Source organism: Pipistrellus kuhlii, unplaced genomic scaffold (assembly GCF_014108245.1).
Source record: "Pipistrellus kuhlii isolate mPipKuh1 unplaced genomic scaffold, mPipKuh1.p scaffold_m20_p_10, whole genome shotgun sequence".
Lineage (NCBI taxonomy): Eukaryota > Metazoa > Chordata > Mammalia > Chiroptera > Vespertilionidae > Pipistrellus > Pipistrellus kuhlii.
Window position 1 is genome coordinate 44,203,032 of NW_023425405.1, and position 27,152 is coordinate 44,230,183.

Here is a 27,152-nt window from a genome sequence, read left to right on the forward strand (position 1 = left end):
AGAGCGTCGGCTTGGGGACTGAAGGGTCCCGGGTTCGATTCCGGTCAAGGGCATGTACCTTGGTTGCGGGCATATCCCCAGTAAGGGGTGTGCAAGAGGCAGCTGATTGATGACTCTCTCTCATCGACGTTTCTAGCTCTCTATCTCTCTCCCTTCCTCTCCATACAAAATCAATAAAATATATTTTTTTAAAAAATGACAATAAAAAAAAAAAATAGTGCAGCTTTTGTATGCTATTGTCACATGGGTCAAAGCCTTTGGGAGGTGAAAGTCAGCCACACAACTACACAGCAGCAGAGCCTGCACTCACACCCAGGTGCTGTGATTTCGGAGACTGTGCAAGTGGCTGGCCCAGGACCCAGCATCTTCCTGCAGTGATTTAACTCCAGTCCTGGAGAAGGGACTGGCCCAGTCCACAATGGTAGCAGTGATGGCAGTAGCTGTATCAACAGCAGCAGGCTTTCTGCCTGTGGTGTTCATGCTCTGTTTCTCTGAAAGTATCAAGCAGAGCACACACAGGCAATTTACAACAGCAACAGGGGGAAGAAAAACAAGGAAGCAGCATTGCTCTGACCTCTTCTCTGACATCACGCAGCTGCTTGTTTTGGGGAACCGGGGCAGTGATAATGTGCCCAACCATGGCAAAGCTACCAAGCAAGCACTAAAAGTGTATGCAAGGCAAGTAGTCTGGCGTGAGCATACATTTAAATGACAGGTGTACTTCTCTCTTCCAAAAAAACCTACAGTGGCAAAGCCTCTGACTACCAACCAGCTATGTCTTCCTGATAACCCACACATATGCATCTTTTCTTTTTTTTAAATATATTTTATTGATTTTTTATAGAGAGGAAGGGAGAGGGATAAAGATCCAAAAACACCGATGAAAGAGAAACATTGATTCAGCTGCTTCCTGCACACTCCCCACAGGGGATGTGCCCTCAACCAAGGCACACGCCCTTGACCTGAATCGAACCTGGGACCTTTCAGTCCATAGGCCGATGTTCTATCCATTGAGCCAACCTGGTCAGGGCACATCTTTTTTATATGCCTTATTATACTTAAAAGGGCAAGAGAGTGTAAAATATTTATGGAGAATGATGGCCTTGTTTATTTTTAAGAAGTAAGGAAGGTACAAAAATTGAGAGTATTGTGACAGGATGCTTGAGATAAAGTTAATTTTGTAATGTAAGTAGTTCAACAAATGTATTCCATGTTTTTTTTTAATTGTTTTTCTTCTGGTAAATGTTATTGGACCTTTGTCTGCAAAAAATATCATAACTTCAAAATGTCCAGGTATGCTATCATTGAGAACATTTAGCACACAATTCTGAATATTCCTCAACTTAGTTCCTCTCCTATTTCTCCTTACTTGATCTTGTGGCAATTTGTCATTTCCATTTGTGTTCACTCACTGCCCTCTCGCAGCCCATGAGTTACAGTGTTCCCCCAGCACAGTGTCTAAGATTTTACAATCAGTTTCAAAGCTCTATGTAATGGGATATCCTCCTACTTCTATGTTCTCATTTCCTACGACACCCCCTCTCATCCTCCCTTTGGTCCTCCTAAATGTCTACATCGTCAGCCCATTGATGCAGTTAGCCAAAAAACACCTCATTCCAAATGTAGCATCCTCCCTCACTACCGGTGACATATCCTTAATTCCTCACACCCTCCAGAAACCCACAAGTTAGGCATCACCTTATATAGACATTTTCAGGTTCAACATCCTGTAACTTTATTTTTTCTGATGGCGTTATCTCTGACCAGGGATAACGACAATGAATAGCAGCTTACACGTCGGTTTTCAAACTACTTGATAGTCTGTATCTATAAAGACAAAAATAATTCACTTATGCTTGAGACCAGATCTCTACCGTATTTAGCTCCTATTCAGAAATTTTGACTTAAACATTAGGATATTTGAGGCAAATGAGTGTTGTGTCTTTTTATTAATCAACTAGAGAACTGTCTAATTTTTCCATATTTCCTGAAATGTACTACCTTGGCATTGGCAAAATGAATGTCTCCAAATATAAGCATAGAGTTCTAATATATGCTATATCTGAGAGTGCAAAATTAATTAACAGGAGACTCAGCTCAAATTTCAGGGGGGAAAAAGGCTCTCTTTTTTAAAATAACAAAATAAAGCAGCTCTCTAAAGAAAGTGTTTTTGTGTAAATCGAATAAAAAATGCTAGATTTATTCCAGATGATGTAGTTATAATTGTTTATATGAAAGCAGAAACTGTCTTCTACCAGTGATATTTATTTATAAATAATTAATGTGTTCACTATAGTAGATTTGAAATAGTGACCCAAAAGTCAACTCAACATGTAATATAGACTGTCTCTATTCTAATTAATGTGAAAGTAAAAGAAGCCATTCAGGATCTGAGTACTTCTCTGAGGACTGATCTGCCTATATAGTTCAGTAGTCACAGCCTTAAAGTTCAACTTTTAGGATTCTGGATAATCAATTTAGTTGTAAATATTTGATATGGTCAATACATTTTCTAATAAAGAGGAAACATATTGTTAAACAGCAGTGAGTACATGGATCAATTTAATTATAAAAAAGACTAAGTGAAAAGTAATGGGTATGTATGACACTATAACAACATTTCAATTTGCTTTGAGTGGCTTTCCCATTTCTTTCTTTTTTTTTAAATATATTTTATAGATTTTGTACAGAGAGGAAGGGAGAGAGATAGAGAGTTAGAAACATTGATGAGAGAGAATCATCGATCAGCTGCCTCTTGCACACCCCCTACTGGGGATATGCCCTCAACCAAAGTACATGCCCTTGACCCGAATCGAACCCGGGACCATTTAGTCCCCAAGCCGACACTCTATCCACTGAGCCAAACCGGTTTCGGCTTTCCCATTTATTTCTGTTTTTAACCATAATTCACTGTTAACTCTCATAGTACTTCAGTACTTCCATTATGAGATGAGAATATGACTACAGCCCTTCTGAGGAATTTCTTATTTATTTATTTGAAATAAATCTTTAAAATGGTGAATATCAGATGATAAATGCAATGTATTTTATGGTGATCAAATTACAGTGCTTAAAGGGTTACAAACTCAAATGCCCACAGTGGCCATATGGGTAACATATAGAGATGAAAGGAGAATACAAAAAAGAAAAAGGAGAAAAAGTCCTAAGTCCCATGAAAGACATTCAAATTCAAGATTTCAAACCCCACGTCAAGGAAATAAAGGATCCCTGTGGGCCAGATTCAGTGCAAACACTGCCAATTTAAATATTTACTTAGATAATAGGATACAGAGACCCTGTTTTGTTAATAATGTGCTGCATGAACATTATATAAAATATTAAAAATAGAAAATATCAAGAAAAATAGGGAAAATACCCAAAAAACTTTTTAAAAACAAAATTTTAATGCATTTCTTTTAAATTTTTTTTTTAATATAGTTGTTCCATTACTACATATTGCTCCCAATGACTTCACAGAAGTATTAATTCTAGGAACAGTCAGACTTTTTTATCGGCGACTGGTTGAATCCTCAGATTTTGGTAATAACAGGCTACTGCCACCAACCCCTTATACATACAGAGGAGTGACTGTATTATAACATATTTAATGTAAGCATCTATTTTAACACCCACATTATACAGTTTTGTAGATATGCCATTGCTTACTGTTCCCTTCTTATTGGCATTTTCTTTGAAATGTATCTTTTTTGTTGAAAGTGTTATAGATGTCTCCTTTGTTTATTTTATTTTTCTCCCCTTGACTACCTCTACCCTGCTCCTGCCCCTCATAGGCTTCACCACACTATTTATCTATGTCCATGGGCTATGCATATATGCATGTAAGTTCCCCCTACTCCCCACATTTAAATATTTTTCCAGAATTCTAAATACCATGATGAACCCCTTCTTGCTTTACATTTTTTTCTTTTGTATTTGTATGTATTTACAAGAGCAAAATAATTAAGATAAAGGTTATGGATACTTTATGGATCTTCCCAAGTCCCAAATTATTCTCTAAAATCTATATCCTCACCAAGAAATACCATGATTGTCTCTTTTCTACAGTACCTTTACCTAAACAACAATTATTTTAAAAATATTTTCTACTTTGCTGAAAGAAAAGCTTATACTTACATTCTCTGATTATGACAACACTTGAATGACAAGGCTTTGCTAAAACAAAGCTTAATATAAATAAAGTGTTAATTCTCTTGCCATCATTACTTCCCAGATGGTATCTATTTAAAAATCTTAAAATGGAAAGGAACCATAAAAGCAGATTCTAACTGTTCTCCAGTACATATGCTCCTTTGTATTGACATACTTACATTGATAAAATTTCCCAGAGTTTTCTAATCATGGGTGTTTACAAACACATTTATAAAATGTAATAACTGTACTTTCAAAATTTAGGTTAAAAAGCACTCTGATGCTATATGGAATTATAAGATGGCAAATAAGAGTTACTAGTTTTTAAATTAGAAGACTTGAAATTAAATGGAAAGATCGAGTGAAATGTTCGTTTTTATTTTTTGTTGAGCATAGGTTCACTCTTTGAGCTTACTTGATCAGGTCTCACTGGGGCAAAACATTAGAGTAAATTGTTCAAGTTCTGGAATTTCTCATTCTAGCCAATATAGAATATTTTTCTTTCATTGTTATATACCTTGGGAGTTAACAGGCATTCGTAGCTGAATAATTATACCATGACAGGTATGTGATATCTGCATAAACTCAAATTAAGCTCTTATTAAACTATAATCTGCATGAAGTCTGAACACATATGTTTTCTCTTTTCCTCGGTTTATACTATTAATTTTAATGATGACAAAAAGCAGATGAATTATGTCACTGTTTATTTGGGGAATCCAGATAAATTCATGTCCCTTAGATTTAGAGGGCAAATACTATTTAACCCAGCTGTATGAATTGTATGGATGTACATACTGTTACTAGAAGGACAATGAATAGAGTAATACTAACTTTTCACACACTTGAATGCACAGTGACTTCATATTTTCCTGAAAATAAAGTTATAAATTAGGTAATTCCTTTTACTTGTCTCTTAACAGTAACATAGTCAATTCCAATGCAAAGTTGAGTTAAGAAATATTCTCTCCAACATTTTAATGTATGATGTGTTTATAAAGTAACTTGGTTGTGTAAATCAAGCACACACAAAATTAGAGTTTTATAATTCCTCCTTTTTTATAATTCCTAGATACAGGTTACGTGGCTCTGCTATCTACTAGCTGTGTGACCTAGGCAAGTCTTTTTGCCTCCCTCCTTGTTACTTCATCTACAAAATTAGAATAATCATCTTATTAGTGTAAGGATAAAAAAATAAATGCCAATAAGCAATTAGCTGATGATTGCTTAAGATATATTACCTATTATTATCATAGCAAATGAGTTATCAACATGCTATCGAAGCAGAGTTGTACCATTGACATTGTATTTATGATAATTAAAATGATAAACTAAGTTTGCATATGGCAAAAGCATGATACCCTGTTAATATACATCATGGTATTTAACCCTTGAGGCAATACTGTGGAGTGTTTTTATTTCATAGTTAAGAATATTAACACTTGAGTGATTTAAAAACTTGTTTTAAAACATATAATCAATAGTTGGCACACTGGGTCATAGAATCTAGATTTCATAGTTCATAAACAATAATATTTTTACTGCATATACTTCAAAGGTCAAATAACAGGAAAATTCTGGGTCACAGAAAAGCCATGTAATCTCTAGAGACCAATTTCAGAGGTAAGATTCCCACTATACTAAAGCAATGCTTGAACAGACACAATAAAAATGGAAATCAATAAAGCCAGGGGACAAGCATCTCTACTTAGGTTCACACTGGAGATGAACTTAATGGAAATCTTGTCTGCCCTGATAATGTTATCCTTATTTTCATTTTTGATCCTAAGAATTTCTCAGAAACAAAAACTGTATCTGTATTCAATTTAAAAAGTCTGCTTGAATTCATCTAGAGATTGGTCATATGTATCATGAATATATTTTCTTTAAATTCTTTATTGCTTAAAGTATTAAATGTTTCCTGAATATTAAACTATAAATATATATATATATATATATATATATATATATATATATATATAGTATTTTTATTATTCAATTTAATAGATAAAATACATTTTGATCAAAACAGTTATGATATAGTGGGCTTTGTAGCTATACTTCCTGAGGAACATTTCTTTGCCAAAGTATATATTTAAAAATAAAATAGTGGCAATTATTAAGTATAATAATTATAATTATTGCTTTAAAATATTTTAGCTTCAAACAACTACATTTGGATTGAATTTAAACCCAAATATTATAATTATTCTACATCTAAAAATACTCAAAGCTATAAGTGATTATGAAAGGAAGGTATTGGTAATATACTCTGGCCTTACAGGTATAACTTTTCCTTGAACTTACTTTTAATGAATTTCTTTTTTCATCAACAATCACTTACTTGCCTAACTTTTGTTTTATTGTAGGGAAACATAAAATTTTAATATGATATGGCTTATACTATAGTTAGACTTGAGGCAGGGCTGATACCTTATAATCAGGACAGAAAATTATACTTGCTCTATTCACATAGCATTATTTTTTAAATTTCTCAGAACTCACTGATGAAGACCAGGTTACATTTCCTTTGTATCTTCCCGCAATGGTGTATTGTTAAATAACTATTCCTGACAGAGTAATTTTTTGAAGTTTATTATTCATAATTGCTCCTATATTCCTTTGAAGATCCAAGGACTCTTAATAGCTCACAATTTTGAAACAACTATGGAAAATACGCAGATTTCATCCAGGCCAGGAAACCCAAGTTTGAATGATTAGAATAGCAGAGAAATTGGGGCAAAAGTTTAATAGTTGAATTTGTAAAACTAAAGTAAGTTCCAAATATTAGTGTGTAGAGAATGAAAATAAAAATGGGTTGAAAAAAATCTGGAAAATCTCTATATTTATGTTCCAGGAGGGGGACAAAGAACAGCAGAAGCAAATGTTCAAGGTCAGAGTGAGAGTAAGATAGAATCATTTCATGTTAGAAATGCAAAGGTCTCTGGGGAATAACTAATTAGGAACCTCTTATCATGACTACATGAAGTCAAGAAACTCTAAAGATTGCTTACATATTATATTTTCATCTTTACACTTATTTTAGAACTTTCTAATTTATATATTTTCTGAAACATTAAGATGAATGTTAATTGATGCAATAAGTACATATTGAGCTGTGACTATGTTATCTTTAACTTTCATGGGGAAAAATTAATAGATTTGTTGGGATCTCAATAAGGATTCTGATGCAACAGAAGTTAAGAAACATGAGCTACAAAGAAGCTAAATGATTTAACCAAGTCACAACATGCAAAATTCCTTTAAATGGAGTAAGACCAACTTCCCTCCCTCTCCAGGTCATGGCAATCGTTCTTTTCCTGCCACCAGGCTTGTGTGTCTCTAACCCATCCTACACGTCACTGTCAGATCCATCATGATATTACACTTCTTTGATGCTATTGTTCTCCGGCTAAAAGTATCACCGTGTCTCTGGCACCTTCTGAATACAGACTAAATTGCTTATTCTGGCACAGAAAACTTTCCATAGTTTGATTCCAAATTTACATCCAGTCTTATCTCTTAATACATGTATATATTTTCACTGTCTAAACTGAAGTTCATGTTATATCTTAAATATGAATTACACTTATTGTTGAAGGGCTTTTGTTCCCTTCGACAATAGGGATCATGCTGTTTCCTCTAGATAGAATAACCTGCCTCCTTGCTTTTCTCTGTCTTCTCTCTATGAGCTCCTCTGACTCTGCACCCACCATCTACGTGCGCACATGCACACACAGACATACTCATCTCCCACCAAAATATTTCTTTCAAGAACTAAATCAAATAAAGCCTTTTACCTATACTAAAGAGAAAAGTCTCCAGTTTTGAACTCCTCTGTTTCAATTTCCTACTATTTTAGGGTACATCTTTCATAAGATTCATGATATGCTTAAAAACGTGAATTTAGGAAGAGAAAGTGCTGTTATTAAATTCTTACTCTATCACTTATTACACATGTGTCAAACACAAGGCCCGCGGGCCAAATCCGTCCCGCCAGGCCTTGCAATGTGGCCCGCACCACGCTGTCATCACTGCACTCCGCTGCGTTTCCATCACAATGACAGTTTATGACTGTTCAGTAAACCATTTGGCCCGCGATTTAGGCTGGATTTTAGATTTTGGCCCCTTCTCTGATTGAGTTCGACACCCCTAACTTATTAGCTTTACAACTCTAAGTATTCTATATAAACTATTTCAGTTTCTCATCTATAAAAACTGGTTTATCATAATAAGGTTTTGTGAATATTGTCTCAGGTTATCAATAGCACTTTGCATGTTTTCAATGTAAAGTATAATAGCTGCCAAATACTTTATAAAAAATTATAATATCATAATACAATGTTGTTATGAGTCCTTATACACTTCTTGAATTAAACAATTACATACTTCACATTCATTTTCCAAACATTCTTACATAGTCACAGCTTAATATGTATTTGTTGCATCAATTAACATTCATCTTAGGGTTTCAGAAAATATATAAATTAGAAAGTTCTAAAATAAGTATAAAGGTGAAAATACCAATAAGTAATTATGTGTTTTGATAAATGGGAAATTAAATCTGGTAAGCCCAAACAGCATCTCCAGTTTGCTTTTATACTTGCTTATATCCCAGAGATGTTAAAAGTAAAAAACAATATATATATATCAGGCAACCCAGTTGTAATGGAATGTGGGATACACAGGAGAGATATTGCATTGATCAGGTAGATTTATTCTAAAAACAAATACTATGATAATATTTATCTTTCAGTGAAGGTTGCTCTATTAAAGAAGGTAATTCATTAATAAGCTTAGTTTTAATAACTAGTGTCCTGGTGCATGGATTCGTGCACATTGAAAGGAAATTAATTAGAAGGGACATTTTAATATTGCTATTCCTGTCTTGCTTATAACAAGAAAATAGGATTCTACCAAGTGTCCTATCTACCTACTCCAAGACTTCTATGAGGGTCAAATGAGATGAGGCACAGGAAGGCACTTCACAAACATTTGGTTAATCTGTAAAATGGCTACTAGTAAAAGCAAGTTGGGTTCCTGGGCTGAAGAAACTCTAAGGAGGCTAGTCACTAGGGAGAGGAAGCCGGGCATTGCTACATGATGTCATTACCCGTTGCCCACAGTGACCGTTTCTGAGCAGGGCTGAGTTGTGGGCCACATTGTGTGCCATGGGGTCTTGGCAGCCTGGTGGGGTGTCACTCCAGGGTGGTGTCAGAACACTTGGGGGAAGACAAGTGTTAGTTTGTTGGCTCCAGGTTTGTGGTGCTGTTCGTTTTTAAACTAGAGGCCTGATGCATGAGGTTTCATGAAAGAATATGCCTTCCTTCCCCTGGCTGCTGGCACCAGCTTCCCTCCAGCACCCGGGACCTGGGCCTTCACTCTGGCCGCCACCTTCCACATTTGCTCTAGCCGGAGCCACCTTCCACCTTCACTTTGGCCCTGCTACACTCTTATAGCTCCCTCCACTCCCATCCCTCCACATAGCAGGTGTCTCGCCCTACCCTGGCCACTCTGCGCCTGAGCAGGTACTGCTCAAAGGCCTGTAGTGGGTGGGGCAGCCACATCCATCTTTGTCACATCGATTTGCATATTCCCTCCTTATTGGTTGTGGGTGCCACCATCTTTGTTGTGCAGTGACGATCAATTTTCATATTCTGTCTTTATTAGATAGGAATGGCCAGTGCGCATCATGGAAGCTCCTGTGTTGAGCATCTGCCCTCTAGTGGTCAAAACGTGTCATAGCTACCCGTCAGACAGAAAGACACTTAACCTTTTATGTATATAGATAAGTGAAGAGTTATAGGACCTGATGAACTTTAAAGAGGAACAGGGATATGAAAGCAAAGGGACTGTAAGGTTAAATCCTTTGTCATTAGGTTTTATTTTTTATCTTTTATAATAAGAATAAACTTACCTTTGAAGGGTATACCAAGTATCAATATTATATTAGTAGTAACACATATAACAAGAAAAAGAGTAACGTATTTCTTGAAACTCACTTTAAAACTTGGTTTAATATTTGAAATTTGTAGAACAACACCTACTGTGCAATCATGTTTATACTGGTATCTGTGTCATATCCTTAAATTATTAGATCCTAGAAGCCAGGGCTGTGTCCTCCCAAATCCTTGGAAACAGTTTTTTATAGATCCTCTTATGCTTAATCATACAATCACTCATTTATTCACTGATTTGTCATTGGATCTTTTATTGTGATTTAGCTCATGCCAAGCTATATTTTACTATAGATAGAAATGTATTGAATTATATTTATCTCTTGCCCCCAAACAATTTAATTGCAAAATCAGTACACCTGCAATATTGAATATCAAGGATGAAGGCAACAAATGTTAGAAAGAGGTATGAAGATGTTGCTTTGCAAGTTCTACGAACATTTTTTCTGCTAGGAAAAATCAATGAACGTCTAGTGGACTGAGTGTCATGACCTAACCTTGAAAGTATGGGTAAAATTTGTATCTACATAGATTAGGGAAAAGTCATTCAAATTAAAAAAGAATAATATACAAGAAAATACAGAAAATTTATTTGTTCATCTGCACTATCATTAAATGTTGCTTAGCATAAACCCTGGTTAATAAAAAATCTAAACCAGTGTTTTTAGTATAATTCATGGACGTTTTCTACTATGATTATGATCTGATGATAAGTTTTCTCTCCTTGGAAGCACATAGATTTCTGATTCTACTTTCTCCTGCTAAGATAATAAGATTCAGGATTAGAGCTATGTTGTCCAATAGGACTTCCATGACAGTGGAAATCTGTGTGTCTCTGCAATATTGTACTGGTATTGACAAGCCTCTGTGACCATGGGGCACTTGGAATGTAGCTAGGGTAACTGAGGAATGTGAATTTTAATTTTAACCAAGTAAATGAAATTGCTGCATGTGGCTCATGGCTACAGTATTGCATATCACAGATCATCATCGAGTCACCTTTTTAGGAACTATAACTTTCAGATGAATTGGATCCACAAAAGGATCTCCCTTAGGCAAAGTACACTATGCCCAAATATTTCCAATGAGATCCTATTACATCCCTTTTCTGCTGAAGTCAATAGTTTTATCCAGTATAGTCATTGTCTGTGTACTATTGTAATTAGGATATGCACAAAAGAAGCTAATAACTTATATCTACAGAAATTTCAGAAGACTTTTCCTAGGAAGCAGCTTTAACTTAACCTTAAAGGAAAGCAAGTTCACCTTGGGGTTGACAGCTGAGCAGGAGGTGGGGGGAGGGTTGCAAGGGAAAGGAAGAGGTTTCTAGCAAAGATAAGAAAATGCATGATATGACCAGGGAATACTGATACTTTAGTGTAGCTGGAAATCAAGACATTTTTTTTTGTGTGTGTGAAAAAAATTATATATACTTTTAAATACTAAGTATTGAACTTTACATAATTTTTTTATAGTTTCTCACCCAAATGTTCATTCTATAATATAGAAGTAGGATTTTCTTACTCTTCTCACTTTTAGAAACATGACTTATGTCTTAATTGTTACATAAAACAATTAAAATTATAATTTTGTTACCTAACTTTATTACTTGGACAAGATTGGGATTTAGGAAATATATTGTCATGATGTCACCCATGGTTTATAATTTATAAGACTTTGGATTAGACATTAGCACCGTTATTATTTCCTCTAATGCCTTACCTCACCTCAGTCTAATAACATTCAGGAAATCCACAAGACAAAGGGGAAAGAGTGGTCTCAAAAGTTAAAAATAGTTGCCGAAAATTGATGCAATAATATATTAAAATATGGCACAATAATTATATGATATGCTCATAGTATCTGCTAAAGCAATTAGAATCTATGCAGCTAGATTTTTGTCATGTATTACTAAAAATGGAAACCATTTCAGCTCAAAAAAGACATAAACTATGCAGTTTGTGTACATTGTTCTTGGGATATTTTTGTCTCATTATTTGCATATGTGATCTATTTAATACTCTTTAACAGAAAATCTTTGAGTAGCAATAAGATTTCAAAAGGCCTAACAAGTACAACTGGAAAGTTTTCTATGTGACATGTTATATATGACAACATAGGATGCTAATAATCAATGATATAAATGAAACAGAGTTCATTTATAATAAATAAATATCTTCATATATCTAATAGGTCTTACAAGATAACAGAAAGAGCAATATGTATGTCTCCTAATATATTTCCCATTAAATTTATCAGACATATTAAAAAGGTAGTCGTATTGAGAATTTTCATACATGTTATATTTGCTAGGATTTTTAACAAAGCTTTTAAACTAGACTACTGTTTAAATATAGGGAAGAACAATTTTCAGTGCATTTTCAGTGTTCAAAATATTCACATATATTTTGAATGCATGTCCTAATTTCTGATGACGATAATATAGTCAGGGATTTCCACTGTGGCACAAGATATCAATCAGTATAAGAAAGCATGATTTTATTGTGCCAACTACAAACAAAACTGTAGAAAAGGGAAATTAACGAATATTTTCAAGGGCACACTAAGTATTACTTTATGTAATTTATTACAGTGAATCTTCACTTTAACCTTATGAGTTTTTCCTATTCTCTATATACAGATGAGGAATCTGAGCTCAAAAAGGTATAGGGATTGCCTGAGGCCCAGAGCTAATAAAAGGCAGAGCCAAGGAAATACCAGCTCTGCCTGATTTCAACACCCTTGAACCCCATTGCGGGGTAAAAGGTATAAATTTTATACTACGAACACTTATATGCAGGAAATTTCTTTTACTTCCCTATTCAAAACCAAATTTGTTTTTTCTAGGCTCCCAACTAACTAGGCTGGAAAGAAAATTCAATGTTTTACCCTTCATAGAATCATATAAGAATATATAATAACTACATGGTAGATAACCAGAAATTTGGGTAAGAATTACATTTAAAAGGGGGTTGGGGGTGGGGAGAAAAGGAGAAGGAGGCCTGTTTGAACATATGGCCTGAAACCATGACAGAGGATAGATTTTCATCTTCTCTTGAACCATAACTGACAGGCTTAACCTCTCTTCCTATGAACTCTAATCCTTTACTTTGTAAATCAAATATTAAACACCAGGTTGGAAGTGCTTCTTGTCTACCTTCCCATTGTCTATTGACTTGGACACAAGATCCCAGATATCATATGTCTCATACTTTGAGAGATAGCTCCTCCATCTTTGTCAGAATTAGAAAATGTCTAAAGAGGACAATAAATTTATAATATTTATGACAATGTTTTCAACCACACCACCAATTCTCCTTGCTGCTATCTCTAACCTGTGATAAGAAAACATTTATACAAACTTTAATAATAATTTTATGATTTGTGGCAGCAGAGTATATATCTTTCACTAAGCATATTTATTTTGGATTAGTTCCTAATTTTTATCAAAATACATCCAAATATTTCTGAAGAGGTTCATCTAAGCTTATTCTTAGCATTTTCCAATAAGTTTAATATTATAATCTTAATATTCAACTACCTGTAATAAATTTATATTGTAAACAAGTTTGTAATTCTATGACTAATATAACTGTCTTTAGGTAATAGTTCTTTCAAATTATACTAGGAAAATTCACAGTAATGATAATGTTTGTTTAATTTTCATATTCTTTTGTTGCAGTGATATATGAGTATTAATAGAGTACAAATAAATTATATTTGATTTTTATTTTGCTTGATGCTTTATAAAGGCTTTACTTAATTCTTTTAAATTTTCTGAATAAACAAGTCAGTTGTCCACACTGATTATTGGGAACCTGCGCCTCAGAGATATTAAGTGGCGAACCAATCATTGGCCTAGCTGGATCTGCCTATTAATACTGTCCTTGCACTACAACTGAGCACAATCCTGAAAAACCCCATAATTTACCACACAGTGTAAATTTGAGAATCCAGCTAAAGAACTGTCCTTGCCAGAGGATAACTAAGTACCAAGTACATGGAATCAGTAATTCCCACTCCTGGTAATAAAAACGAGGAACATATTTTGTTTCCTTTTTATTTCACTCTTCCTCCCTAACCCAAATTAATTTTAAGCGTCATAATTTGAAACTCTGCCATTAGCTCCATCAGAAATATTAAATTTTAAAGTGTCCCATAAATGAATACCATTTACTATTCTAAGGAGATAGAAAATACTTTTATGTGACTACTAGAGAAATTGCCAAAGAAGCTATTTTATTTCAGCCTGTGGACAAGTTAATGCGTTTCTGGGGGGAAAAAAGCATGCATATTCTGACCTACTTTATCCCCTTGTGCACCTGGTTCTGAAAAGAGTGCTCAGAAATGCATTCCTCCCCGCCCCTCCAGCCCCACCCTTCACTCCCCACCCCCAGTCTACTGTCACACAGAAGTTGCAGTAGCTCTACATATGACACCTTCTGAGGGCAGGGTCTCAGGCATGAGTTAGTCGCCTCCTTGTTGAGGACTTTGTTGCAGATCTTTCTGGAATACTTTCTCCCTGGGAACTTGTGCATATTTCTGTACTGGTCAAATATTCACTCCAGGCTCCGGGTTCTTGAGTCAACTGAGCAGACTTCCCAGTGATAAAAATGTGTCCCCTGTGAGTTTGTTGTTCTAATGATACTACCTTCAGGTATACCTCCCAAAACATACAGTTTTACATTTCTCACTTAGAGAAATGGATAAGGGTCGTTTCAGTTCTGATGTAATTTAAAAAAATGTTTCAAAAGCATGTAAGTCCCAAAGTTGTAGGAATGACAAAAGCAAGAGAAGTGATAGCTATGGCTACTTAGCATTTCTGGAACATAAAGAAAAATAAGATAGTGTGTTTTATTCTAGGCATCTAATATAATCCATTGATTTTTTTCCCCCTCTTTGTGAAGGAATAAAAAGAGTCATTTAAAATGCTTTGCTTCTAGAGCCATCAGGCTAGCTCTTGGCAAACCTTTGGGATAACAGGATCCCTCTACTCTTATCATGACATGTCTTGTCTTTAGATTTCATTCATATATTATTCCTTGAAACATGCTAAATGCTACCAAAAAAATCACTGAATTAAGTAGATTTTTGGCTAGTAATAGCTAGATTTTAAATCATTCAGGTATTTTGACATCATTACTATTTACATAAATAATAATACCCCATTGATAATGAACATGAATATTTGATCTTTCTCTGATTAACTGGCATGATGAAATAAATAAATAAATTCTGTCCTTCTTTTTCTTATCTATAGGACAACATTTTTAAGCTGGAAGATTCACACTTTGAAAATGGCCGTGGGAAGAGTCCGTATGACCCTAAACTGCTAACAGCATCTCTCTTAATAGGTGCGTAGTCAACAATCAATTAAAAAGTGAATTTTCTATAGATAATAACTAGATTTCATGCTATTTATTATATGCCAAGATTATTGAACATAAATTAATTTAGGAGTATATGAGCTGAGATATTTTCAAATATTTTGAAAACTGAGGAAATACAAGTGCTCTTTTGGTGATTCTACTATGTAGACTATGATTCTTTGAAATGATTTAATGGTATCTTTGAGGTTGCCGGATCAATCACTATATACATCTCCACTAGAACTTTCAAGTTTTTATTTTGAAATAATGGTTTTGTTTTTAATTTCATGAAAGAGGTGTTTAAACTAATAATTTTGACAAATCAAAAGAAAAGAATAAAATTGTCTTGTTAATTATAGTTCTAAGATCTGTCACTCTCAACATTTGGAAACTTAATCAGCACAATCAGTCTAAATGGAGGTACGATTGGCAGAGACGTTATTGTGTCACTTTGAGCTGATGAAGGCCTTCTGTATTCATCTTTTTTACTTTACATTTTCCACTCTTTTTCAAATAAAATAAAACATTTTACATATTCTTTCTACCCTTTTATCTAGTCCACCTTCCTTTCTAGTTTTTTCCCTTTCCTTTTGTCCTTTAGCATTGATGATGGGAAGTAAATGCTTAGCTAGATGTTGAGGTGCTAAAAGTAGGAAAATAGGCATAGGCAGATGAAGGAGAAAACTTTAGTTTGTATTGAAAAATAATTTTCCATATTTTTTACTACTTATGGACTAAAGTTAACTAAAACAAAGTTAACATCATTAAACAATTTTTCTTCTTAACTTTTGGTTATATCAAAAACCTAAAATACAAAATATACTTGGTCATTACCTTGCTCCTGAATATAGTTTCTATATAATCATGTGGAAATTATGTAAGTTGTTTCCTTTTTATAAAAGAAAGTAATTATTTGATAACATAATAAAAATAATAGTGAAACTTTTCAAGTATAAAATTTTTGGTTGAAATTTGAATACTAAATCTGGATTTCTATAAAGTAAATTTGGGGCAGGCTAGTGTGGCTCACTGGTTGAGTGTCAACCTCTGTACCAAGAGGTCATGGTGTGATTCCCCTTCAGGGCTCGATCCCCAGTGAGGGCCATGCAGTAGGCAGCTGACCAATGATTCTCACTCATCATTGGTTATTCTATTTTCTCTCTCTCTTCCTCTCTGAAATAAATTTTAAAAAATACTTTTAAAGTATTTGGATTATTAGTTAATGTGTCAAAAGCTCATAAAGTTTTGCCAGTATTTTCCTTTTTAAAAATATTTTTTCTACTCAACAAAATAGAACTACTCATATTAACTACAGTATTAAGGATGAAGATATATTTTTCCAGTATTCCAGTATTCTCTAGTGTTTACTTCATAACTACATTTCATTGATCCCTTTACTTTTAAGAATAAAACCACTACCACATGAATTATCTCCTTTATTGCTTTTCAAATGGAGACAATTTCAGTCCATTTGATCCATTTATGGAGCATTTTAACAACAATTTAAGACCTGAAGAAGTGCAGCACATGTAGCACACTTATAATTTTCCTATTCGCAGATAGCCTAGTGATTACATGTGGCTGACTTCCTTAAGTGCACACACAGAAATCGGAGAAGTGTCTTAAACAAAGGGAAAGAATCCACCCTTGTTCAAACTTGCAGCCTATACTTATTTAAACTGCATACTAGGAAAAAAGATAGATTTTCCTCAAAAAGCAGTATGTAAAATTGTGCCTCAAGCAGCTTTAATGTGTGTTATGTTTCTCAGTAGGGATTTACTTGATTATTTATTTTAATATTCCATTGAGAAAGGATGATGACAAGTAAGTATTACATAGTTCATTTGGTATGCAACCACACAAAGTCCACAAAGGATATTAACTCCACAGTTTGTGTTTTCTACTAGAAATTCTTTGGGGGGGAAAAAACTGTACTGGTTCATGAAAAGGAAAAGGAGACGATGTATGGCTAAAAATTACAGTAGGCATTTCAGAAAAACAACTTTTAAATGGAAGTCCAGAACTCACCTACCTAAGATGATGAACTCGTTGAGTAACTTTCAGAGATATTTAGTGCTTATTCACAAGGAAGTTTCTTCAAGCCAATATAAAGTAATTTCTGAACCAACTGGATAGAAAGATACAGAATGCAGGCCAGATTAGACCTGGTAAAGTCCCTCAAAATATCTGCAACACCATTTTAATTCAAGAGCCGTGACTTCCTTTACTGAGGTTATTTGCTCCTTTTATAACTATGCTATAAATTCTTCTTCTCACAGTACATTTAATTCCCCTTGTTAGATGTTTCTGGCATTTTTCCATTATGCTGCTTGAAAAAGAATGCTTACTAACTTAATGGAATCTTTTTACACATAAATATTTTCTACCACACTTACCAAACTTTTACATGCAAGGGTAACTGTCTCTGAAATACAAAGTCTGCACATTACATATTAGTGAATGACTGTTGGGGAAACCTATCAACCCAAAAGACTTTGAGTGTATTCCTCTCATTTCAGCACGTAAGAGAAATTGTCAAGGTGGTTCTGGGCTGCTCCTTTCCTAAGACTGAGAAATAAAATGTCATGTTTGGCACAAACCACCTACAAAGTGGCTAGAAGGACTTGGCAGCAGATTCTTTTATTCCCTCTATTAAGCAATTTCAACTAGTAATAAACTTTAAAACCAGATGACAGCTTAAAAATTTTAGTTTATGAAATCTATCAAGGTTTAATATGACCTCATTCCAAAATGCCATGAGTTTTTAAGCTGATGACCATAGAAAATATGGATGATCTCCTGAGCAATACATAACTACTGAATTGTCCCCAAATATTACAATCTGTCTAAGTTTTTAAAATCACGTTAGTAAAGTTAATTTTTCAAATCTCCTTTAATAAAAACCATTGTCAATATTAAATCACCCCAATATTTTTAAATATTTCTGCTTTCACCCACCTCTAAATATTTTAAGATATTTTTACCAAGTTCTCCATTAAAAGTAGTAGTTGTTGTCCTGCTCAGAATAAACACCATGTGTGAACATAACAAAAGAATAAAACTTACTATTTTCCTCACTAAGTATCATCACACATTTTCATGACTTGAGAGGAATAGTCAACTTGAAAGCTGTTTTGTTTCCTCATTAAAATATTTCCAGGCATTGCAGTGGTAATAATTTATAAATATTCCACCACTAAAAGCTATTACTAATATATATTCCAAGGGTCTGGTCTGTTAACTAGAAATTTGCTTTGTTTCAAGAAAAGAACATAATTTGACATTAGGATATACTCTCACTTTGTGTTAGAGCAAACAAGGTACTTCTTACATTAACTAACTATAATTGAGACAATTATTTGAACCTCTCTGAACATCAGTTTCTATTAGTATAAAATGGCTTGGCCATACTAATCCCACTGAGTGCTTACATATTCTGAAATACATGTGAAATAGAAACAAACAAACAAACCAAAAACAACTGGTAACAGTGGTTGCCTTTAGGAAGTCCAGCAGACAAATGTTGTACCTTATACATTTTTTTAAATATACATTTTTTATTGATTTTTTACCGAGAGGAAGAGAGAGGGATAGAGAGTTAGAAACATCGATGAGAGAGAATCATCAATCAGCTGCCTCTTGCACACCCCCTACTGGGGATGTGCCCGCAACCAAGGTACATGCCCTTGACCGGAATCGAACCCGGGACCTTTCAGTCCGCAGGCCGACGCTCTATCCACTGAGCCAAACCGGTCTCGGCTGTACCTTATACAGTTTATATTTTTAATAACTTTGTACTATGTGTGTATATTAACTACTCAAAAAAGTTAGTTTTAATGGACAACATAAGTATCAAAGTTTTAATGGACAACATAAGTATCATATTATACAGAATGAGGAAAAAGTAAGTTTATAGTTGTAGGTACTCAAAACACAGATTTTATTATTGTTACTAGGGGCTCAGTGCATGAATTCATTCATACACCTTGAAAAGAACTGTGGGCTGCAAGGCTGTGGTAGGCATAGGGGTGGGTCTTGGCCCATCCTCTGCACCCCTGCCAGGCCCCTCCCACCATAGCCTCAGGTCTCCTGTGTGCCAGGTGTGAGTGGCAGATGCTGCCCCAATAGCGCTTCAGGAGCAGGGGGATGTGGAGAAGCCCACATGGACAATTAGGGCCATCAGCCACCACTTGCACTCGCTGATGGCGCTGAGTGATTGGGACCAGTGCCAAGCAATGGAAGCAGGTGTGAGCGGCATCTCCAGCACTGGCAGTGAGTGTGAGCACACAGCAGGTGGGAGCAAAGAATTTTCAATAATCATCAGAGGCTCTGCTCAATGACAGCCATTGGCACCCTGCCTTGGCCTGGCACCCCTGCTCACCTGCTCCATCATTCCACCTTGGCCAGGGCCTGTCATGTTCCACACACACTCCCAGGTAATTAGCACATATCATAGCAACTGGGTGCTTGGTTGTTCCAGTTGTTCCACAGTTCGGTCTATTTGCATATTAGCCTTTATTATATAGGATTATTTATTATTGTATTATTTTTCATACAAATAACTATACACATACTGTTGTCCCACCCGGTGTTCATTCATATACACAGATGTGCTCAATAAATGTAAAATTATTCTCATACCCTTCCATTCTCATGAAATAGATATTATCTGTGTGAGTGTGTGTGTGTGTGTGTGTGTGTGTGTGTGTGTGTGTGTATGAGAGAAAGAGAAAGAGAGAGAGAGAGAGAGAGAGAGAGAGAGAGAGAGAGAGAGAGAGAGAGAGAACAAACCTCTCTTTTCCTCCGTTTCTAATTACTCTGCTATTCTGTGAGTGGAATTTACTTAAGGTGTTAACAACACAATGTCTTGGTTTTAGGTTTGTTTGATCTTGCTCACATCCATGTCACACTTTACACCTGTGTTAGTAATGCTTAGATTTCATAAGGAAATGTTTTTTCACCTTCTGTTTCTCCTCACCACACCCTTCTTAGGAATTGTAATCTAATACGTTAACTGATCTAAGCCACATTTTCACTTCATTTTGAGTTGTGAACAGAAAGACCAGAGTACACATGAGCTTTTGTTTCTAACACATGTTTCTCAGATAACTCCACAATGGTGGAAATGCAGCTCACTAAACTGTCCATCTGTAAGAATGCTTTCCTTACAGACAGTTTAAAAGGCTGCCAGTTAAAAAAGAATGGTGTGCTCAAATAGCATCTTTTAAATTTGACAACTTCTGAGTGGTTAGTTACATCTGTCAACACTAATGTATTTTCTGCCATTGTATTATTTTTGAGATATTAAATTGCCTATGTTTTTTTTGTTTGTTGTTTTTTTGAAGAGAGACTTAAAAACCTTGTTGGACAGAGTATCCACAGCCACTTTTAAATAGATATAACAATTTCTTGAGTATATTATTTTATACTTGTTATACATAAATTTATACATAAATTTAATTAAATTGGACAAATATTGTTCTTTGACTAGTAGCTTAGAATATATGGAAATCCAAAAAATATCTATCTTAACCATAGTGTCATTTCAAACATAAGGTAACATTAACCTAATACATTACTTCAGATCCCCACATAAACATAGTATGGTCATAAAACTGAGAAATTATCATTATGCTCAAAAATCAACATATAATTTGATAAATTCATAGTTGACCTGGAAACTACCAAAAAATTTTGGCAAGTAGGCATTTCTGTTGAACATAGTTGTAAATATGCCAACTGAAGTATACAGTAAATTTCTTATAGTCAGATATCATTAGATCATTTCAGAGAACCACAAAACGTACTAAGTCTTTAATATATAGTGAAAATGCACAAGTATCTTAAATGAAATGCACTATGAGTTTATATTATATTTCTGTTTTGTAAGAATGCAAAAGTAGGTTATTCCACCACCTATAATTTTGCATCAAAATAAAAAATATGTCATACATTATCTGGAGCAATCATCCTTGATTAGAATCCTATAGAAACCTCAGCGGGAAATGTGATCTAAGACCCATTGTAAAGGAATAGTTATTGATATTGAGCATTGACACTATGAGAATGTGCCTTTCTTGGCCACCCAATTGTCTGGTGCCCTCCAGCTCGCAGAAATCACTCTGACTCTTGCCAAAAACAATAATCAGATGAGAGGTAATTTTCAATAACTGAAGGCAACTCGTATCCAAACTGCAACCTTCCTTCAGTTCATAAGTCAATTGTTTAATTTAATTCTGTTTTTAGTAATAAATTGATTCAGTAGCCCGTCTACTAAATAGCTCTTCTACTTTCACTGTTTGTTAAAAGAGGAACAAATCAATCAGTCATGCCTCCTCTGCCTTTAGTTGTATTGATTTTTTTCCCCACCTCCTGTGGGATGGATAACAAAAATAACTGGAAGTTATACAAATCATTAACTAAATGAATAAGAGAAACAAATACTACCTACCTATACCCAAGTAACAGTTTCTTATGTTGCTGTTGTTTTTGTTATTGCAACTCTCTCCTGCATAGAGTTTACATGTAATAACAACTATAATTATAGCTTTTCCTCACACGAAAGCAAGCTTAATGAAAAAAAAAAGATTAATTATGTCTTTATATTTCTGATTATACCTCCTATTAGTCATGATCTGTCTGACTACATTCTGATATGATATTATTCAGTTTTCACCTTTTGGTAAGTTCTATTTCCTCTTTTTCTGATTTTTATCAATAGCATAGTGAAGAGAGCAATAAGCATAACTTATTTTTTTTAAGGTAAAGAGAATATAAGGTGTCCTGTGACAGAAATTATTTGACATCGGTATGATATTTTAGGCTACTTTCACACACATTTTACACTTACACCCTGTTATTCACAAAGAACAAGAAACATAATCCCCTGAAGTTTAAATTATATAATATCTATATATCAATACTTGTAATATGATTCAATATCAACTTTAATAAAACAGTACCTTGGGGAGGACACAAATGTCCCATGGAGAAAAATAATTAATTACAGGGACTGTATATACATTAAAATTAGGGCAACAATAGGCATTAAACATTTCAAAGTAGCTTTGAAATTTATAGTTAGCTTATTCAAAGCATTTTTGTGCTTTTAGAACAGGATTCTTTGTTTTTCTTACATTATATTTATTGTGGTAACTTTGGTTAAAAGTATTACTTCTTTGCCTTATTGTAAGATTAAATATTACTGCACCATGTTATAGTGAGAACTAGTCAGATTTGAACTTGATATTTAATTAATTGAAGAGAACATAGATGTTTTTGAATCCTAAAGGTATCATATTATGACAATTGAGATACTGTATGAATTCTATTTAATAAACTGATTACTTGTACTTAATATGTTGTCTAATCATCATTTATTTAAAACTCATTCTCATAAGTTGGAGCTCTTCAATGATTCTCTTTGTATCACTATTCCTCACAGCTTTAGGGTTTTTTGAAGCCTGTTTTGGTGCTTTCAAACACATTAGAGAACCACAGGTCTTACCAAAGAAATTGATTTGGGTTGGGCCACTGAGAATGTCTATCTTACTTTGCAAAGCCCTGATTTGCAAGTGAGAATTGAGGGTATGAACAAAGAATATCATACAAGCAATCTGATTAATAAAACTTTCTCAAAGGCACTTATAATTGAAGATGCAGAGAAAGTTTTCCATTCATCTAATAAATATCAAAGTCTTTTGAAAATGGGCATAGTATTATTAAGATGTTTAGATTATAATTTACCTAGACCCATTTTATTTTCTGAATATTTTTAAATCAATGAATAAAAAAACATTAACATATCCAAATGAGCAACAAGATAATATATTTTTTATTGTCATTATGGTAGACTATTTGGAGAACAATTTATAATTTTTTTGTTATTTTGCTGTGCTTATTATTCACTGTAAGTAGACAGGCGTTTTCTGGATGAACTAATATGTGGCACTTTCTGTTTAAAGGAAGGAAACCATAATAATTACCAACAGGCCTGTGTTTGAACTTTCACCTTGACTTGCCTAGTCATTAGCTGAGCAACCTTGAGTTTCTTGACCTGTAAAATACGGATACCCTTACGTCATGGGGTTGTTGACAGAACTAAGTGAGATAATTTGAAAGTGTCCAGCCAGGGCCTGACTGCTGGGCCAGCACAGAGTGGTATTCAGTAAATATTAACTTCTCCTTCTCCTCCCTTTTTTCTTTTCCCATCTATTCTTTACCTTCTGATTAAGAGTCTTCCATCATTAAACTCTGACCTAGAGTAAATTTAGTTTAAGCTGGAACGAATCAAAGAACAAGAGAATTTGAACTATAATAAATAGGAGCTGTTTGTCAAAATTTCCTCCTCTCTAAACACATCTCTGTTATATCTGAGCTTATGTGGTGGACTTTTTTTTTCTTTTTGACTGAATGCTAGCTTCTATTAAATTTAAACACTTCTCCAAGTTGCTATCTTAAAATACAAAAAGCAAGGAAAAATTTTGGCAAAGAAAATATTAGAACTTTCTGAATTATAATAAACTATAAAAATATTTTTAAATTAATATATTAGAAATTTTATTTCCATAAAATAAGAACTATAAGCAAGATTTTGCAATGATTCCTAAACAAGATTATTAGAATCATAGTATCTTTACACATACAAAAGCAAACAATGTGTACACTCTGTAAGTTTGTCTCTGGTTATAGTAGAAAAGAATATTTCATGTTTTATTGATATCCACTGAGTCATATTTTATTCAAATTTTCAAAGTTGGTACTAAATGGGTAGTCAAGTACTAAATTATTAAATGATGATTTAATAAACTACTCACTGTAACGAAGACATAGGATTAAAAAATAAGTAGCTTTGCATAATGGTGTAGAGAGCATTTCTGTTTTCTTTTTAGCATGCTCTTAACACTGAACTTGCTTTTTGTTTGTTTGCTTTGTTTCTCTGACCTTAATTGAATTAAAGTTTGTGTATATGGTTTTATTTTGTCACAACACAGATGGAGAGTTATACTCCGGAACGGCAGCTGATTTTATGGGCCGAGACTTTGCTATCTTCCGAACTCTTGGGCACCACCACCCAATCAGGACAGAGCAGCATGATTCCAGGTGGCTCAATGGTAGGTGGTGCTTGTAAGAACATAGACACATAAGAGGTGTAACTGTAGTAAGTAACTGGGAAACTTTCTTTGTGTAGCTCAACTATATGACTTGAGATTGAATATCCAGTTAAACACATGGTAGTGACTTCATGGCTGTGGGTGTGAGAAAGCTGGGAAAGAGAAAAGAGAGATTAAGGATTCAGGAAAATATTTGCTTTGTGCCTAAAGTGAAACTTCTCAGTAGTTAACTATGGAAAGAAATAGATCTGGGCTGGGTCTACGGAAGGGAGGAATGGAAAATGATAAGATGACTTACCAATCCTGTTTTACAGGAACACCACAACTAATCTCAAATCTCATGCTGTAGTGTGTTTTTCCTCCACACGTCCATGTTGCCCTGAGAACATCATATAAGTTACGTAACACTTTAAAAAATTGTCTTAATGACCACATCACATTGAAAGTATTTTCAAAATGTTAAAGGGCTTTTATATCATGTATGTATTTTATTCTCCTTTAATCCTTCTAGAATCCTGTGTCCCATTTTATAGTCCATCTGTTTTCAGTAAGATGCTTGAATATTTCATTATTTGAACTTCTACCACACTTGTTTTTCTTGCCTTTTCTCCTGGGCAACTCCCAAAATTCATTAAATCACTCCATCCTTCATTGACTTGTTAGAAAAAAACATGACAATATGACCTCTGAGCGTCACGGAAATGTCAAGAGACAATGAGTTGTCTGTTACAATCCTTGTTCTGATACTTACTTTAAAGCGATCATTCAAAACATAACACATAGCACAGTAAGCTCAATCAGCGTTTTCCCTCCTGCAACACTTCTGACCATCCATTATTTACAATGTATTAGTGTGCCTCTTACCTTCCCTATTTCACTTTTCTGCCTTTGTTCCTAATTGCATTGATGAACTCATGTAAGTTTCCCCAATCTACATTACTTTTGCTGTCTTGATCTCTTCTGTACCACTAAGCTCTTCCTCTGACCTGAAAAATTGCTCATCTATTCACACACCTCCTTTCCTCGTGGCATGCCCTGAAGTCCCTGTATATTTAAGTGCATAGCCTTGTAAGAACCTTGTTTTCTCAACTTTTTCTCCCCTTTATCCACTTTCAACCTGACTTTGATCCCATGGAACTGCTCCTCCAATGGTCACTGATGACTTCCCATAGCTGTTCCTCAATCTTCGTTTAGAAAAGCCTCTGATGCAGTACGTGTCACTGTTCACCAGTCTTTTCTCTTTAAAAGTCACTTGTTTTAGGTTCCCTTTTCCCTGCTCTCCCAAGTTTCAAATAAGTTTGACATCACTTTCCCATTGTGCTTCTCTTTAATGTTGATGATGCTTAAGATCATTCAATGAGGTACAAACACTGTGGTAATCAAAGGAGATCTGGCATATAATCAAATCCCTACCCCTGTGGTAAAAGTGTGGTAGCTGGGTGACCAGCAGAGAAATTGTGTCTCACCAAGAAAGAGAAAAGATACCAAGATCACAATAAGACTATTGGAGTAAAACTATAAAAGAGCTTAACTCCAAAGCCCCAGAGGACAATGTTGGAATATCCACTGTTGCTATCTGGTCTCTTCTCAAACTGAAATATTTATTTAGGAGGGATCATGTTTGTTTTTATTCTGCAAGAAGGAGACTTTGATCTACTAAGAGCTCTAAAAAGCATGCAGGCTTTCACTGTCCCCGAGAAAGAACATCTCATTAGGAGATGGAATAACATGAAGGCGAGTACAGTATCCATTTCATTTTTATGGCCTTGGAGGAAAAAAGTCATCAAGTTAAAGCTGCCTTTGTGCTGCACACACTCACACGTTGACAGCTGAGTCTGAAGAATTTACACTGTGGGAAAACAGTCATTGTCCACAGCTCTGTACTTCATCTCTGCAAATGTGCAGTTCATCTGAGAATTCAGTTATCAGTCTCCCAGCACTAAACGTGAGAACGGATTTTACCCAATTAGCACAAAGGTTGCATTTGACAGGGTGCAGAAACCAGAGCTGCTGCAAGATGGGGATGTAGACACGTTTGAGATAGAAATGAGGGACTGTGTGAATCTCAAGCCTCAGGAAATTAAGTACCACTTCAGAATAAAGTTAGAAACGTCTTGTTTATACATTCAAGCATAGAATAACTGAATTTTGAGATAGGAGCATAGATTGCGTAATCATTTGTGTTATCAGAAGTAATCTATTACCTTGCAAGGTACTTTATGAAAGATCTATTAAAATTAATTTGACCCAGGACTTCCTTTACTTTTCTCAAATTTATCCCAACCATTTATTTTTGGAAGAATCAGTTGTCCTATTTTAATGATTTTTTAATATTATTCTCTATAAAAATAAAAGACAAAACAGTTTTCTAGAGTTAGAACCTGAAATATCTTGATTGTAATGGAACTTCACCATTTTCATAATTACATTCTAAAACTTATATTTTATAATAATATCAATGATAATTTAAATTCATTTTAACAGGAAATATTAGGAATGAGTAATACATTTAGGTGAGGAAACAAAAACTGCTTTTTATAAACAAGATTTTTTTTCATTGACAC

General features: G+C 34.5%; 1 protein-coding gene across 4 annotated transcripts in view; it reads left to right on the plus strand.

Moving 5' to 3' along the window:
• The window catches only part of SEMA3A (semaphorin 3A), a 352,298-nt gene that overhangs the window by 256,183 nt on the left and 68,963 nt on the right, over positions 1-27,152 (plus strand). For 3 of the 4 annotated variants that reach the window (XM_036429563.2, XM_045578494.1, XM_036429566.2), the window contains 2 exons: positions 15,367-15,460; positions 24,469-24,588. In XM_036429563.2, coding sequence (XP_036285456.1) covers positions 15,367-15,460; positions 24,469-24,588 — 214 coding nt within the window. The remainder of the gene's footprint in view (positions 1-15,366; positions 15,461-24,468; positions 24,589-27,152) is intronic. The other variant, XM_036429567.2, reaches the window with a different exon arrangement.